At 40.4% G+C, this 14,244-nt stretch overlaps 1 protein-coding gene across 1 annotated transcript in view; it reads right to left on the reverse strand.

The window, feature by feature from the left end:
- The window catches only part of cpa6 (carboxypeptidase A6), a 63,756-nt gene that overhangs the window by 11,142 nt on the left and 38,370 nt on the right, over positions 1-14,244 (reverse strand). The window contains exons 7-9 of the mRNA XM_060823974.1: positions 11,743-11,853; positions 11,343-11,433; positions 4,847-5,049 (exon numbers count right to left, since the gene is read on the reverse strand). Coding sequence (XP_060679957.1) covers positions 4,847-5,049; positions 11,343-11,433; positions 11,743-11,853 — 405 coding nt within the window. The remainder of the gene's footprint in view (positions 1-4,846; positions 5,050-11,342; positions 11,434-11,742; positions 11,854-14,244) is intronic.

Consider the following 14,244-nt stretch of genomic DNA (forward strand, 5'->3'; position numbering starts at 1 on the left):
TCCTTACCTGGTCAGGCCTACATGTGATTCCAAGCCCACAGCAATGTGATTATCTCTTAGCTACCCTCTGAAATGGGTATCCAGTTATTAGGCAAGCTATTCAGTTCAAGGGCAATTAGGAATGAACAATAAATGCTGACCCAGACACTGATGAGCACATTTTTAAAAATAGATTTTGGCTCCAACATGATTACCTCTAGTGTTCCTGAAAGATTTATCCTCGGTTCCCTCCTATCTCCTTACCAAAGAAGCATCCCTACAAATAAGTACTAGGTCACATGGACAAGATGAGAGCAGTCTGGAGAGAAACTAGAGAAAGATGGAAGTTCCAGCAGGAGAAAGCTTTGCTCAACAACCAAGAGAAGAGAGGGAAGCAGTTACCTCAGTGATTCAAAGAAACAAAGAAGTCCATGGGATTGCCACACTTCCTGTTGGAGATGAAGTGATGGAAACCAAGGGAGAGGAGATTGTTTGTATTCCAGGATGATACCAGAAGAGTGAGCAGTCTTAGCTGACATAAGTAGGACCTGATGGTACATTCTATGGTCCAACCAGATCTTGCGGTAAAGGGCTAAAACAGCCATTTTTTTCCAAATCTGTCTCATTTGGATTTAAGGGACTGGAGAGGAGTGGTGTACCATGGGAAATGAACCAAACATCAGTGTAATGGTTTTAGTGGAGAACAGGTGTGGAGGTGTGGACTTGGTTGAGCAATTTAGTGGCTACAGAAATATTGTGGAGACTGTTGGGTCAAAGTTAGACAGTTGGAATTTTGAAAGTATCCCTGTTAGGGATTTGGAAGAATATCTTTTCCTGCAGACTGCACAGAAGGTAAGAGGATGACACAGGTGAAGGTAGATGTGTGTGGACACTGTTCCTAGGAAGTGATCAGAAATGGCTTTGTTTTTGATTGATATATAGTGAGGCAACATGAGATAGCAAGGTCAAGGAAGTGGTAAGAAATACGAAAGGAAAACAGAAATGGCTGGAGAAACTCAACAGGCCTGGCAGCATCTATGGAAAGAAAACAGAGCTAGGGTTTCAGGTCCGATGTCCCTTCATGAGGAGAGTTCTGATGTTCTGATGAAGAGTCACTGGTTCAAAGGTGAACTTTACTTTCTTCTCACAGCTGCTGCCAGAACTGCTGAGTTTCTCCAGCAATTTCTCTTTGTGTTTCACATAGAACATAGAAAAGTACAGCACAGAACAGGCCCTTTGGCCCACGATGTTGTGCCGAGATTTAACCCTATGTAAAATATAGTAACTTAACCTACGCACCCCTCAATTCACTGCTGTCCATGTGCATGTTCAGCAGTTGCTTAAATGTCCCTAATGACTCTGCTTCCACCACCACCGCTGGCAACGCATTCCATGCATTCACAACTCTCTGCATAAAGAACCTACCTCTGACATCTCCTTTCTATCTTCCTCCTAATATCTTCATCTCTAACATCTCTAGCATCTGCAGTTGTTGGTTTTATTTTGGCAATGGGGAGTTTATTAGATAGAGAGAGATTAATGCAAATAGGAGAAGTGATCTCTGAGGAAAGAGAACGTGATGAATTGAGATAGAGCCTGAAATCACTGAGGATGAAATTTAATTCTGTACAGAGACTGGGAAAGGAAAGCAGTGAAGATGTCTCAGTGAGGAAGTGTTAATGGATTGCAAGAGTCTTGTTCTCAAGTGAATGCACTTTCTGGAATGAGAGGAAGAGAAGGGCAGTGATAGCTCACCAGCTGGTGGAGACCATATAGGGTCAGCACTGATAAAAACAAGTTGGATTAGTAAAGGTCATCGAGTGATGTTCCAGCGTGCCCTGGGCAAAATGTGAAGGATAGCAAGGGAGCAGTATTAAGCAGTTGAGGCTGTGGTTGCTAAAGAAAGAGTGCTGAGTGCTATGGTGAACACTTCAGTGGATAACAGGAGAGGGGAGCTATAGTCTTAGCAAGAGGGAGTTAAGATCAGAGTCGAGAGTGTAGTGCTGGAAAAGCACAGCAGCTCAGACAGTATCCGAGGAACAGGAGAGCTTCTCAGATCCTGCCTGACCTACTATGCTTTTCCAGCACTACACTCTCGACTCTGATCTCCAGCATCTGCAGTCTTCACTCTCTCCTCGGAGTTAAGATCAGGGCAGGGGCAGGAGGATAAAAAGGTGAAGTGGTGGGGCAGCATTTGAGAAGGTAGAGTTATCAAAACAGGAGAATGTGGGGAGGCACAAAAAGAGGGGACATTGTCAGGGAGGGATGAAGAACAGAGTTGTAAGAAGAAAAACAGAAAAAAAGGCCGAACAAAAAGATTTACAAGGATGTTGCCAGGAATGGAGGGTGTGATCTGTAGGGAGAGGCTGAACAAGCTGGGGCTGTTTTCCCTGGAGCGTTGGAAAATGGGACTAGATCAGTTCAGGATATCTGCTCGGCATGGATGAATGGGACCGAAGGGTCTGTTTCTGCGCTGTACATCTCTATGACTTTATGAGATATGGTCTGGAGTCTGGGTTGACAGACAAAATGTACACCCGAACGGACACAAATAAAACGCAGGTCACTTAGGCTTGGTAACGTAATAATTATTCAGATGAATTTATCCTGGTAGTAAATAAAGAAGAAGGAGACACTAGAAGGAAGTCAAATGCTAAAGTCGGAGGTGCTGTAATGAGATAAAAATGGATGTCATTAATACAGATATTGATGAATTTTCACTCAGATTTGGAGACTGGTTTGACATAAGACTCAAGTTCCAAAGATATTTAGACAGTAGGTTATCAGAGGATGCACTTTTGAAGATATGCCTTTCAAGAAGTGTAGAGAATTGGTGATAGGACAGTAAATACGAATGGTGTGGTTCAAGATCACCATAAAGTCAAGAAGAGACATAAAGATGTATTTTGGTTGAGAAAAGTAAATCCTTGCTGTTGAATGTTCATGCAAATGAAGCCGAGAAACCAGAACTATTAATAAGTTGAGCAGAGAACTCAACTGGTGGTTGAAAGTTACATTAAAATTTAAACAGGGATCAAAGACACTGTAGTTGTGTTTTAAGGTGAAATGCAGAGCAGGTGCCCAATAAAGTTCAGAGATTTGGAAATCAAAATTTGACAAGAGCACAATGAGAAAAGCAAAGAGTCTGGGCTGGATACTGGCAGTGATTGAACAGCACAATTTAATCTAATTCTAAATGTATTTAAGAGAAATCTGAGTAAGTACATAGAGGAAAAAAGAATAGAAGGATTTCATGGTGGGGTGAGATGAAGTAAGGTGAGACTTGGCCAGTGAGGAACAGAAGCATGAGCAATGAACTACTGGATGAATGGTCTATTTCCCTGTTGTCAAATTCAGGTGCAATTTTAGTTTTGAACACGGAACAGCTCTCATGAGTCAGAGACACAGGGAACAGAAGGGGCTGGCCAGCAGAAAGAAGTTGCCCTGGCCATGTTCAACCTGAAGCCATGAAGGCCACTGTCAACGTGAAAATGCCAAAGGTGCTGTGTATACTGCAGTGCTTCCTCTGCTGAGTCCATTCTGTCAATGAGTTCAACCCAACCTACGAGTTGTGATGTAGGATGTTAGTTGTTAGGTAATGCCTCTGTGAATGTTATCATGCAACATTTTTACTAATCTGTGGGATAGTGTAGAAAAAAGGGACACCAATCCCGGGATGTTTGCAACCAGTACTCTGCAACATAGACTGGAACTGCAACTTTCTTGTGATAGCTTGATGGCAGGGTCATTCTTGATAGATGTGCTCGATATTTCACATCATTTTGTTTTGTTGCATTTGTTTACGATGGAGCAGTATGATTGGTCACTTCAGAAAACATTAGAGGTCAATCACGTTGTGTGGACTGGAATCATTAGTAGGCTAGAGCAGAAATGAATGGTGTGAAACATCTTAATCAATCTGAGTGAATGAGTTTTTGTGGAGTCAATTGGCCCAAAGCTTTTTTTTAGAACATGCAGGGGTACCATTGAACAGAGTGGGTGGTTCTGTATTATAAACACTACACTGATGGAATCCAAGGCTTTATCCCCAAACTTACCCCTTTGTAATTTGCATGTTATATTTTGTGATGTTAACTGGAAACGTTGGGTTGGTCCCATACACTGCTGATATTCAACTCTAACAAACCCTAAGCTAATCTCACTTTGTCCCTCTGCCAACTGGCAAACTATCCGGATGGAGGGTCTATGCCCATGCCTGGACACAAGCCCTTTGTCTCATCACACAACTATTGGTATCTTGAAGTAATGTAAAAACTTATATTGTAGTCACTGCTCCTTGAAAACATCTAAATTATTTTACTTGGTTTCAAGTCTGAATTTATGCATCTTTAGAGAGACTTCTCTTTAAATTGAGTACAGACCAGTACCTCATCAGCAACATGAGGTACAGCAGATAGTAACAATCTTGAATTCCTGCTTTGGAAGTTCTGGGCTGTGGCATCTTATTCTCCGCATTCACTCTCCTCCAAAAAATATTTAGCACAAATGATAGTTCGAAAGCTATGCAATCTTCATTGAAAGACTCCTCAAACATTAGTTTGACAAACTGTCATGTTTTGCTCAGTACTAGACTACGACTAGCTCCTTCTATTGCTTTTACAGCAGTTTCAACTCTGTGAAATGAACTACAAATCAAATAAATTCTATGTAAATTTGTTTCCTAGCCGGTAATTGTTGCTTAATAAATAAGCAACAAATATATCAACAACTGTTTCTGCCAAATCAGTGCATTCATGTCTCTCAGGAACAATTATGTAAATATGTTACACATGGTTGAATAGAAACCATCTAATAATGCTTAGAGTTAATGAATTGAAATTTACTAATTTAGGTTAATTCTACTTACCACACACTTGAAATTGGGAATGGTTGCATCCTTATAGGAATATGGATATAGTAACATTTGTGAATATGCATGGAATGAAATGTATGCTTTAATTTGTTTCTTGTGTTTATGCAGGAATCTTGCAACAGCCTTTACTTCTGGCTCAGACTCTGGAACAGGTCCACAGTATGTATCAGCACAAGGATGTAAGGAAGCTCCTTCACCTAATCAATTAGGGAAAAATTTAGAAATAAAAACCAGAGAAACACAGACACCCGAGAGTGATTAAAGTCATTAAACTTATTGAGGAATTGTGATGATGCAATGAACCAAGTGACGATATCAAATGAAATAATATTATTTGAACCTTGTAGATGATATTGACAACTAGAAATACTTCCGTGGTGTTTGAGGTATAATGACACATCAAAAGGGAAACTTTTCTCAAATATTGAAAAGAAAGTTCACGCAATGCTTCAGGTTTAATCTGCTTTAAGCTTTGCTTTTATACAAATACTACAGCTAGCCATCATTGACACTATTTCTATGTATCTCGGTGTCCACACATACACGTTTAGGATCTAATTCCTTTCATTAATTTATCAATCTTTTTAGTCCCTGGTATCTCTAGTTTGTCCTTATTCTAGAATTAGGGTCTCTCATTCTCTTCAATACTGTAATGTAATGTACTGTATTCCCTTTCCTTATGTTTGTATATTTATAGATTCAGAGAATCCCGACAGTGTGGAAGCAGACAATTCAGCACCATAAGTCTGCACTGACCCTCTGAAAAGCATCCCAACCACCTGCATTTCCCATAGTTAATTGATCTAGCCTGCACACAATGAGAAATTTAGCATGGCCAATCCACCCAACCTGCACATCTTTGGACAGTGTGAGGCAACCTGAGCTCACAGAGGAAACCCATGCAGTCCCTGGGAGAATGTGCAAACTCCCCAGAGACAGTGACTTGAGGCTGGAATTGAACCCAGGTCCATGGTGCTGTGAGACAGTAGTGCTAACTACTGTGCCACCATGGCACCCAGATTACTGAATTACTGATTCAGATTACTGAATGTAGCTCTCTTATTTCCAAATACTTCTTTTTTTCTCCTTGTCAGAGTAACATCATCATCTACACCATCACGTTAAAATTGTACAAGACATTGGTTTGGCTGTGTTTATGACACTGTATACAGTTCTGGTCGCCACATTACCAAAAGGATGTGAACACTTTGGAGAGGGTGCAGAGCAGGTTGCCTGGTATGGAAGGTGCTAGCTATGAAGAGAGGTTGAGTAAGTTAGGTTTATTTTCATTAGAAAAAAGGAGATTGAGGGGGGACATGATTGAGGTTTTATAAAATCATGAAGGGTATAGACAGGATGGATAGAGACAAGCTTTTTCGCAGGATGAAGGATTCAATAACGAGAGGTCACGCTTTCAAGGTGAGAGGTGGAAGGGTTAAGTGGCAAGTACTGCACACAGAGGGTGGTGGGCGTTTGGAACGTGTTGCCAGCAGAGGTGGTAGAGGCAGGCACAGTAGCTTCATCTAAGATGCGTCTGAATAAATACATGAGTAGTTGGAGGGTAGAGGGATACAGATGCTTAGGAATTGACCGACAGGTTTAGACAGTACATTTGGATCGGCTCAGGCTTGGAGAGCTGAAGGGCCTGTTCCTGGGCTGTAAATGTTCTTTGTTCTCTTTGTTCTTACATATTCTACTACACTACATAACCATGGATCTTTTTAAGGTGTAAATTTATGTTTCTGAGAGACATTTTATTTTATTTTTTACGCCCCTCATTTTTTTGTTGGTGGGTGTCATAGCAGGTATAAATGGCCAGCACGTTGCATGTCGTGTAATGCTGTCTGTACTGAAAGAAAATGATTGTGATGGATTCACAATTCACTGAACATAAGGTTAACATATAATTCTTGCCAAAATTATCAGCAACTACTGCAAATATAACAAAACAAATTCTGCCATTTAAGAGCCATTTGGACAGTTATACGGATGAGATATTATGGAGGGATATGGATCAAATGTAAGCAGATAGGAATAGACTAATTGTGAAAACTGGACAGCAGTGACAAATTAGGCCTCAATGATTCTAAACAATACTGTAATTCAATTTACTTTGGAGATTTGTTTTGTGTATTTAGTCACTGCATTATTTATAAACTCCCCTATTTGCTTCTTGAATTCTACATTTTATTTTATACCTTTAACTTTTGATTTCAAAACGGAAATATTTACAAGTTAGTCAACGTACCACCTGTCTTGTCAAAATTTGTCCAAAAGTATTTTACAATACTTTATTAATATTCTCAAGCACAGTTTGGGAGGATGGTGATTTTATGCTATTGTTGCTTTTAATCAAAAAAATAGAAGAATTGAACATGCATACAATGTTTCCAGCTTGTTCAATTAGCCTGTTAATAGGGCATTTGGATAAGGTCGTTGTGAGTATTTTATGTCAATGGGTCAATATGATTAAGAAATGTTTAACTAGAGAACGTTTGTGAGCCAGTATGGATAGTGAAGGGATGCCTTTCAAATCGCATAATAATTTCCGAACTTTCCCTTTTGAGGAAAAGGTAGGCTAAACAAATCCAGAGCTCCCTGACTGACAAAAGGAATTGTCAACTATTTAAGGCAAAATTAAAGACGAGAAATTGTATTGATGACAAGTGCAGTTAGAAAAGCAAATAAGAACCAAGCTGAATACAGAAGGTTCAGAATGGTGGTGACAACGCAAAAATGAGATAATAGAAGAAGGTTTGCATGAAAAGGTTGACATCTGACTCGTAGGAAAATCTCAAAGTTATCTTTTGGCATATAAATAGTGGAAGGATGGTAAACGAAGGCGTTGTGATGATTAAGGAACTCAGGAGTGAGGTTGGTTCAGGAGACATATGAAAATGTTAAACATCTCAAACCTGAAAAGTGTTTCTCCACGTTTCAGATGTTATGAGGGAGGGATGGAGATGGTCAGACATATTGCTCCTAGGAAGTGGTTTGCTCATTTAAATAACTTAATATGGCTGCACACTTCGGATTTTTTTTACTCTATTTTAAATTGAAGATGAGTCACCTGGGTTCCAATGGGTGAAAGGAGGTAAATCGCCGAGGAGGGAAATACCTTCCCAATATTGCTTGAGGCAAAAAGTAGCATCATCACTTCCATTTGGCTCTTCAAACTAGTCTACCTCCCCTATTGCTCCTCCACCATTTTGATCTGATCAGTCCTTCTCAAAACAAAAATGACCCCATGCTCCAATTTCTCATTTTTGGTCTTTCCAGTCTCTCACCTAAGCTCCACTCCAGCTCATTCTGGTCTTTCTGATACCTTGATTCCTTCTTTGCTAACCGACCTCTGAGCTCAACCCTTCCCCTTAAATTCTAACCTCACTCCATAAGCTCTTCCCCCATAATCAATACACCCCCAACATTTGATTCTCCCTCCTCCAGGTACCTCAACTCATAACCCTGGCCTCTGGGCTGGTGCCGAAGGCCTATCTGCCCAATAGCAACCAGGATGGCTGCAACTAGGAAGTGGGTGAAAATACAGTAATCTTATCTTGTCTTTAAATGCAGAGCACCCCTTCTTCTGAGTTTTCAGACTTGCAGAACTATCACTGCCACCACCCGACCACTCAACACCTCCCCATAAATATCAGAGACTCAGAGAAAGAGAGAGTTGTGAAATGATAGTTCATTTGGGAATGTTCTTGCTTGAAGAAAGACAGAGCCATAGTTTGATATGAGTTTAAAGGTTGTCAGAAGATTTGAGCAGGTTTTATGTGAAGTTCAAGAACAAGAGCAACCAAATCAAAGACTGGATCAATTGGACTGGTTTTTTTTATTAATAGTGTGGAAATATTTATATCAGATCATGGACAACAGTAGGGTACAGGAAACTGTGCTGGGATTCACCAAAGTAATGTTTTCTCAACAAATACTATTCATAACTATTGAACTTGGAAACCTAGCACAAGGCTTTATATCAGCAGGTTTAGAGTTTAAAAAGTAGTCCTTGGTAAACTATACAGAGTACTGTGTGAATTTCTAGTCACCATGTATAAAAGCACACAGAGCCACTGCAGAGGGTGCAGAGACAACTTGAATGAATAGTGCCAGAAGTACATGGTTGTACATATCAGAGAAAGATTTAATAAGCTGGCTCTTTCCTCTTGGAAAAAAAAGACTGAGGGGTTACTGTTATATCCGAGGCATGGCTGTCTCTTGAATAATGCTTAGACCTTAGCTGCCTGTTCCAGTAGGATGTTGCCTGGTCAGGAGGACTTTATTTCAGAGGAGAGATTGGATAAACTTGGATTGTTTTCACTGGAAAGAGAGAGGCTGAGAGGCGGCCTGATAGAGGTCTACAAAATTACGAGAGCACAGACAGGCTGGATAGTCAGAGGCTTTTTCCCAGGGTGGTAACGCCAACCACAAGAGGGCACAGGTTCAAGACAAGAGGGGGAAAGTTCAAAGGAGAAGTGCGGGGCAAATGTTTCACATGGAGGCTGGGGAATGCCTGGAACAGTGAAAGTGGTGGGAGCAGGCATGTTAGCAACATGAATATGAGGTGAACAGAGGCATAGATATGGCAAGTGGGCAATATATAGTGGGTCTAAATAAAGATTAGGAATTGGGGTAAGCTTGATGGGCTGTTGGGTCTGTTCCTGTGCTATTTTATACTGTATTGTATTATATTGCTGTATTGTATTGTATTACTGTATTGTATTACATAGAACATAGAACATTACAGCGCAGTACAGGCCTCCCGGCCCTCAATGTTGCGCCGACCTGTCATACTCATCTGAAGCCCATCCCACCTACACTATTCCATTTATGCCCATATGCCTGTCCAATGACAACTTAAATGCACTTAAACTTGACGAATCCACTACAGTTGCAGGCAAAGCATTCCATGCCCTTACTACTCTCTGAGTAAAGAAACTACCTCTGACATCTGTCTTATACCTATCTCCCCTCACTTTAAAGTTGTGTCCCCTCGTGTTTGCCGTCCCCATACTTGGAAAAAGGCTCTCCTTATCTAACCCTTTGATTATCTTGTATGTCTCCATTAAGTCACCTCTCAACTTTCTTCTTTCTAACGAGAACACCTCAAGGCCCTCAGCCTTTCCTCGTAAGACATTCCTTCCATACCAGGCAACATCCTCGTAAATCTCCTCTGCACCCTTTCCAAAGCTTCCACATCCTTTTTATAATGCAGTGACCAGAACTGTACACAATACTCCAAGTGTGGCAATACCAGAGCTTTGTACAGCTGCAGCATAACCTCCTGATTCCGGAACTCAATCCCTCTATTAATAAAGGCCAAAACACTGTATGCCTTCTTAACAACCCTGTCAATCTGGGTGGCAACTTTCAGGGATCTGTGTACATGGACACCGAGATCTCTCTGCTCATCTGCACTCCCAAGAATCTTACCATTGGCCCAGTACTTTGCATTCCGGTTACTCCGTCCAAAGTGTATCACCTCACACATGTCCACATTAAACTCCATTTGCCTGTATTGTACTGTATTACTGTATTGTATGTAAAAGATGCTGTGATTTTATTTCAAAGATGAGGCATGGAGATATCTCCAGTGCTCTGGCCAATATTTATACCTCAATCAACATCACACACAAAATTTTAACTGATCATCATCACTGTGTTACTACATTCATAATGAAATAAAAATATTTGCAGAAAAAATATTGTGATGCCGACATAACCAAAGTACTAGCAGATACAGATATTTAACATTTTAAATGATTCACAGAGCAAATGTTTCTGTTTGTGGGGAAGAGCATAACTAGAGACAGTCCGCAAGAAATTCAAGAAGAGAATCGGAATAAACTTTTTTTTCAAATTGTAGTGAGAATTTGGAACTTGTGAATCGTTGAAGATAACAATCTGGATGCACTTATTGGGAAAGTAGACTGGTGAATGAAGGAGAAGGAACAGACAGTGACAATGATAGTTACAGACAAACAAAGATGGGGGGGAGCACAAGTGGAACATAAAATGGATATGAGACTGTTTGGGACAAATGGTCAGTTTCTGGGTTATCTTTCTTATATAATCCCTGGGAGGGTCAGTTAGTTCAGTTGGCTGAATAAATGAAAGAATGAAAGACCAACGAATGACACTAACACTGTGGGTTTGCTCCCACACCTGAGGCTACCGTGAAGGATTCTCCTTCTCAACCTCTCCCCTCGCCTGAGGCGCAGTGACCCTCAGACTAAGTCACCACTAGTCATCTCTCTCTCGAATGATAGAGCAGTGCAGTATGACTATGGTGACTTTACTTTTACCATATAAAGTGCCGAAACAAATAGATCTGGATAGTCCGTGGGAAATGTGTAAGTAGATCAAATAGACCAAGGATCTAGTTCTGCCTGAATTAGTATGTCATACCAAATAGCACAATTCTTTTCTCAAATCCTTTATTAAAAAGACAAAAATGAGATGAATTGTACCTTACATTAGAACTTACCAGACCATTTGACCTTCCAGTTACGGTTGGCATCAACTCCATGGCAGTTGAAATTGGTACTGTTAGAACGTGTCTTTCTCCAGAAACGATCCTAAACATGATGCAAAAATTGTTCATATATCAAAACACAATAAGAGTTGAAGTTTCTGAAGAACTTCTCCACCTTCATTGTAACGACAGATAAAACAGTAGGTCAATGGACTATACAGAGGCATGTCACCACATTGTACTTATTTCACTGCTCGATTTTTGTTATATATGATTAAAAATAAAAGATTTATTGTTCTTCAAGCTTATTTGTTAATATATTAAGCCAGGAGTTCAAGCTGATTACTTAAAAAGTGCAAGAACAAAATCTAGAGTTAGAATTGCTCTTTGGTTTAAACCATGATTCACTCACAGTTGTCCAGCTATAGTGGTATCCATCTACATTAAACACTGGCATGATGTAGAAGTACAGTTGTTTCAGAAGCCGTCGCATTGAAGGATCACTATGGTATGTTTGCAAAGCCTTACACAGAAAAATAAACAAATTAATCTCATCAAATGCTTTTCCTAGAATCCAATCTATATTGTAGCTCAGAATCACAGAATTGTTACGGTGCAGGAAGAGTCCATTCAGCCCGTTGTGCCTGCTCCAGTGCTTCAACAGGCACCTAGAGACACTATGCCTTTACATTGCAATAATGCTACCAGGCACCTTGCACACAATGGGGTAGGAACTCAACACATGCACTGGAACAAAATGCCAGGGTCTCAGGCCTCTTAGCCTGCTTCCTCACTGTCACTTAATGAACAGTTAAGGGGTCTGATATTTTCTTTTATCCATAGAATGTGCATGTCGCAACTGGATCAGCATTTATTACCCATCTCTGATTGCCCAGAGGGCAGTTGAGAATCACCCACGTTTCTGTGGGTTGGGAATCACATGTAGGCCATACCAGATAAGTATCGTAGTTTCCTTCAATCAAGAGCATTAGTAAACCAGATGGGTTTTTCCTGACAATCAGCAATGGTTTCATGGTTACTATTAGACTTTTAATGTAATGTCAAGTGCCAGTGAGCTTCAAAGTGTAGAAATGAAGAGCTGAACTGGATTAGAATTTATTCAGAGATGTGTTGTGGTGATGAGGTTGGGTTGGTGCTTTGACGACGTCAAGCTCCATGGACAAAGACTGTAGCTGGCCACTGCCCATTGAGTGTGCCCTGTGGTGTTGGGGAATAATGATCAACATGGAGATGATTTTTAATACTGAATTTTAACTCCATCATCTGCCACGGTGAGATTTAATCAGGGTCCCCAGAAGACTATCTAAGTCTCTGGATTAATGGTCTAGCAATAAGACCACTGGGTCATCACGTCCTCATTATGTATGGTACATGCCAAATCAGTGTCACATCCACAGCTTATGTCAACAGGTTACACAATGAAGACATTACAAATGCTACAATCAAATGGCTATGCCTGAAGGTCTAAGGGGAGAAGACCATAGTCCAGTCCAGGGAGATGAAGGTCATTCAGAGAGGGTTGCCATGTTCAATACTGGTCATTGTTCAATCTCAGTCCAATCTGGTCAGTCCTGCAGTTTAGATTCGACACGTCTGGAAATTACTGGGAAGTCAGTCAGGAAACAACATAAAACTCACTCAGTGATTGTTCCTTCCACAATCTGGAATGGCAGGAAGGGTTAGTAGTTTAGAGACAAGTTTGGTGAGAACCATTGAAAGAAGGTGGAGCAGGAATGGTAGACCATGAGTCTTGGAAGGAGGTGGGTGAAGTAAAAGTGTTAAAATGATTTTTGAGAAGATTTGTAGCTCAGGTTGGTGATAAGCACTGAAGTTAGCTCACTGAGCATGAAGGTTTGTTTTCAGACATTTCATCACCATACTAGGTAACATCATCAGTGAGCCTCCGGTGAAGTGCTGGTGGTATGTCCTGCCTCTCCAGGCAGCAGAAAGAAGATTGTCACACTTTCTCTTGGATACCTATGTGTGTTCAGATACAGAAACTGCAAGTACATATAGATTGTTAAAAAAAGTGGTATGTTGAGTTTTATAAAATAGAATGCAAGTGATATAAAGCAATGATGCAATTAATCAAAAAATATAGGCTATGCCACAGTTATACAGTGGTGTATGTTACTTGGGAAGCTCCATTACAGAAATGATTCTGAAGCATCAGAACATGTATATCTTAGCTTTGCCATCTAAAAAAGAATGAAACTATAGTTGTCAGGATTATTTCCAGGTGAATGAGAAAGGAAGTAAATCCTAGTGCTTTAAATCATTAAACTTCTGATCCGGTGAATAGGGAAATACTGTGTCATTAAGTTGGATTAGTGAAGGGTACATTTAAAATTAAGAGATGGGGAGTTATTTATTTACATGGGGATATGGTGGAAGATGCAAACTTTTGACAAAAATCAAAGACTACAGAAACCACTAAACAATGCCTTTTGATTTCGCTTTTACTGAAACACAGAAGGTAAGGTGGGATCCAGAAAGTGACATAGTCACTGACCTGCCATTCTGATGCTTAACCTGGTCTGGACAATCAAACAGTCCAGCCTGATAATTACAGGGCGAGCAGGAATTTGGAGAGTGGTTTTGAGAATGAGTCCAGGTGTAGTAAAGTTTTGCTTCAATCGCAGAGGTGTTTGGTTAGACCGTATCTGGAATATTGTGTGTAGCTTCAGTCTCCTTATCTCAGACAAGATGTTATTGCTATAGAGTGAGTGCAACAAGGGCTTACTGGACTTAGTCCTGGGATGACAGGTCTGTCATATGAGAAAGGATTGGGCAAACTGGGCCTGTGTTCTCAACTGTTCCTCTATTTGTTGAGTGATCAGCACAAAGAAGAGAAAAGATTAGTTATTGTTTTTTTTTCCTCAGGGATTTCTTC

Source organism: Hemiscyllium ocellatum, chromosome 4 (genome assembly GCF_020745735.1).
Source record: "Hemiscyllium ocellatum isolate sHemOce1 chromosome 4, sHemOce1.pat.X.cur, whole genome shotgun sequence".
NCBI classification, from domain to species: Eukaryota; Metazoa; Chordata; class Chondrichthyes; order Orectolobiformes; family Hemiscylliidae; genus Hemiscyllium; species Hemiscyllium ocellatum.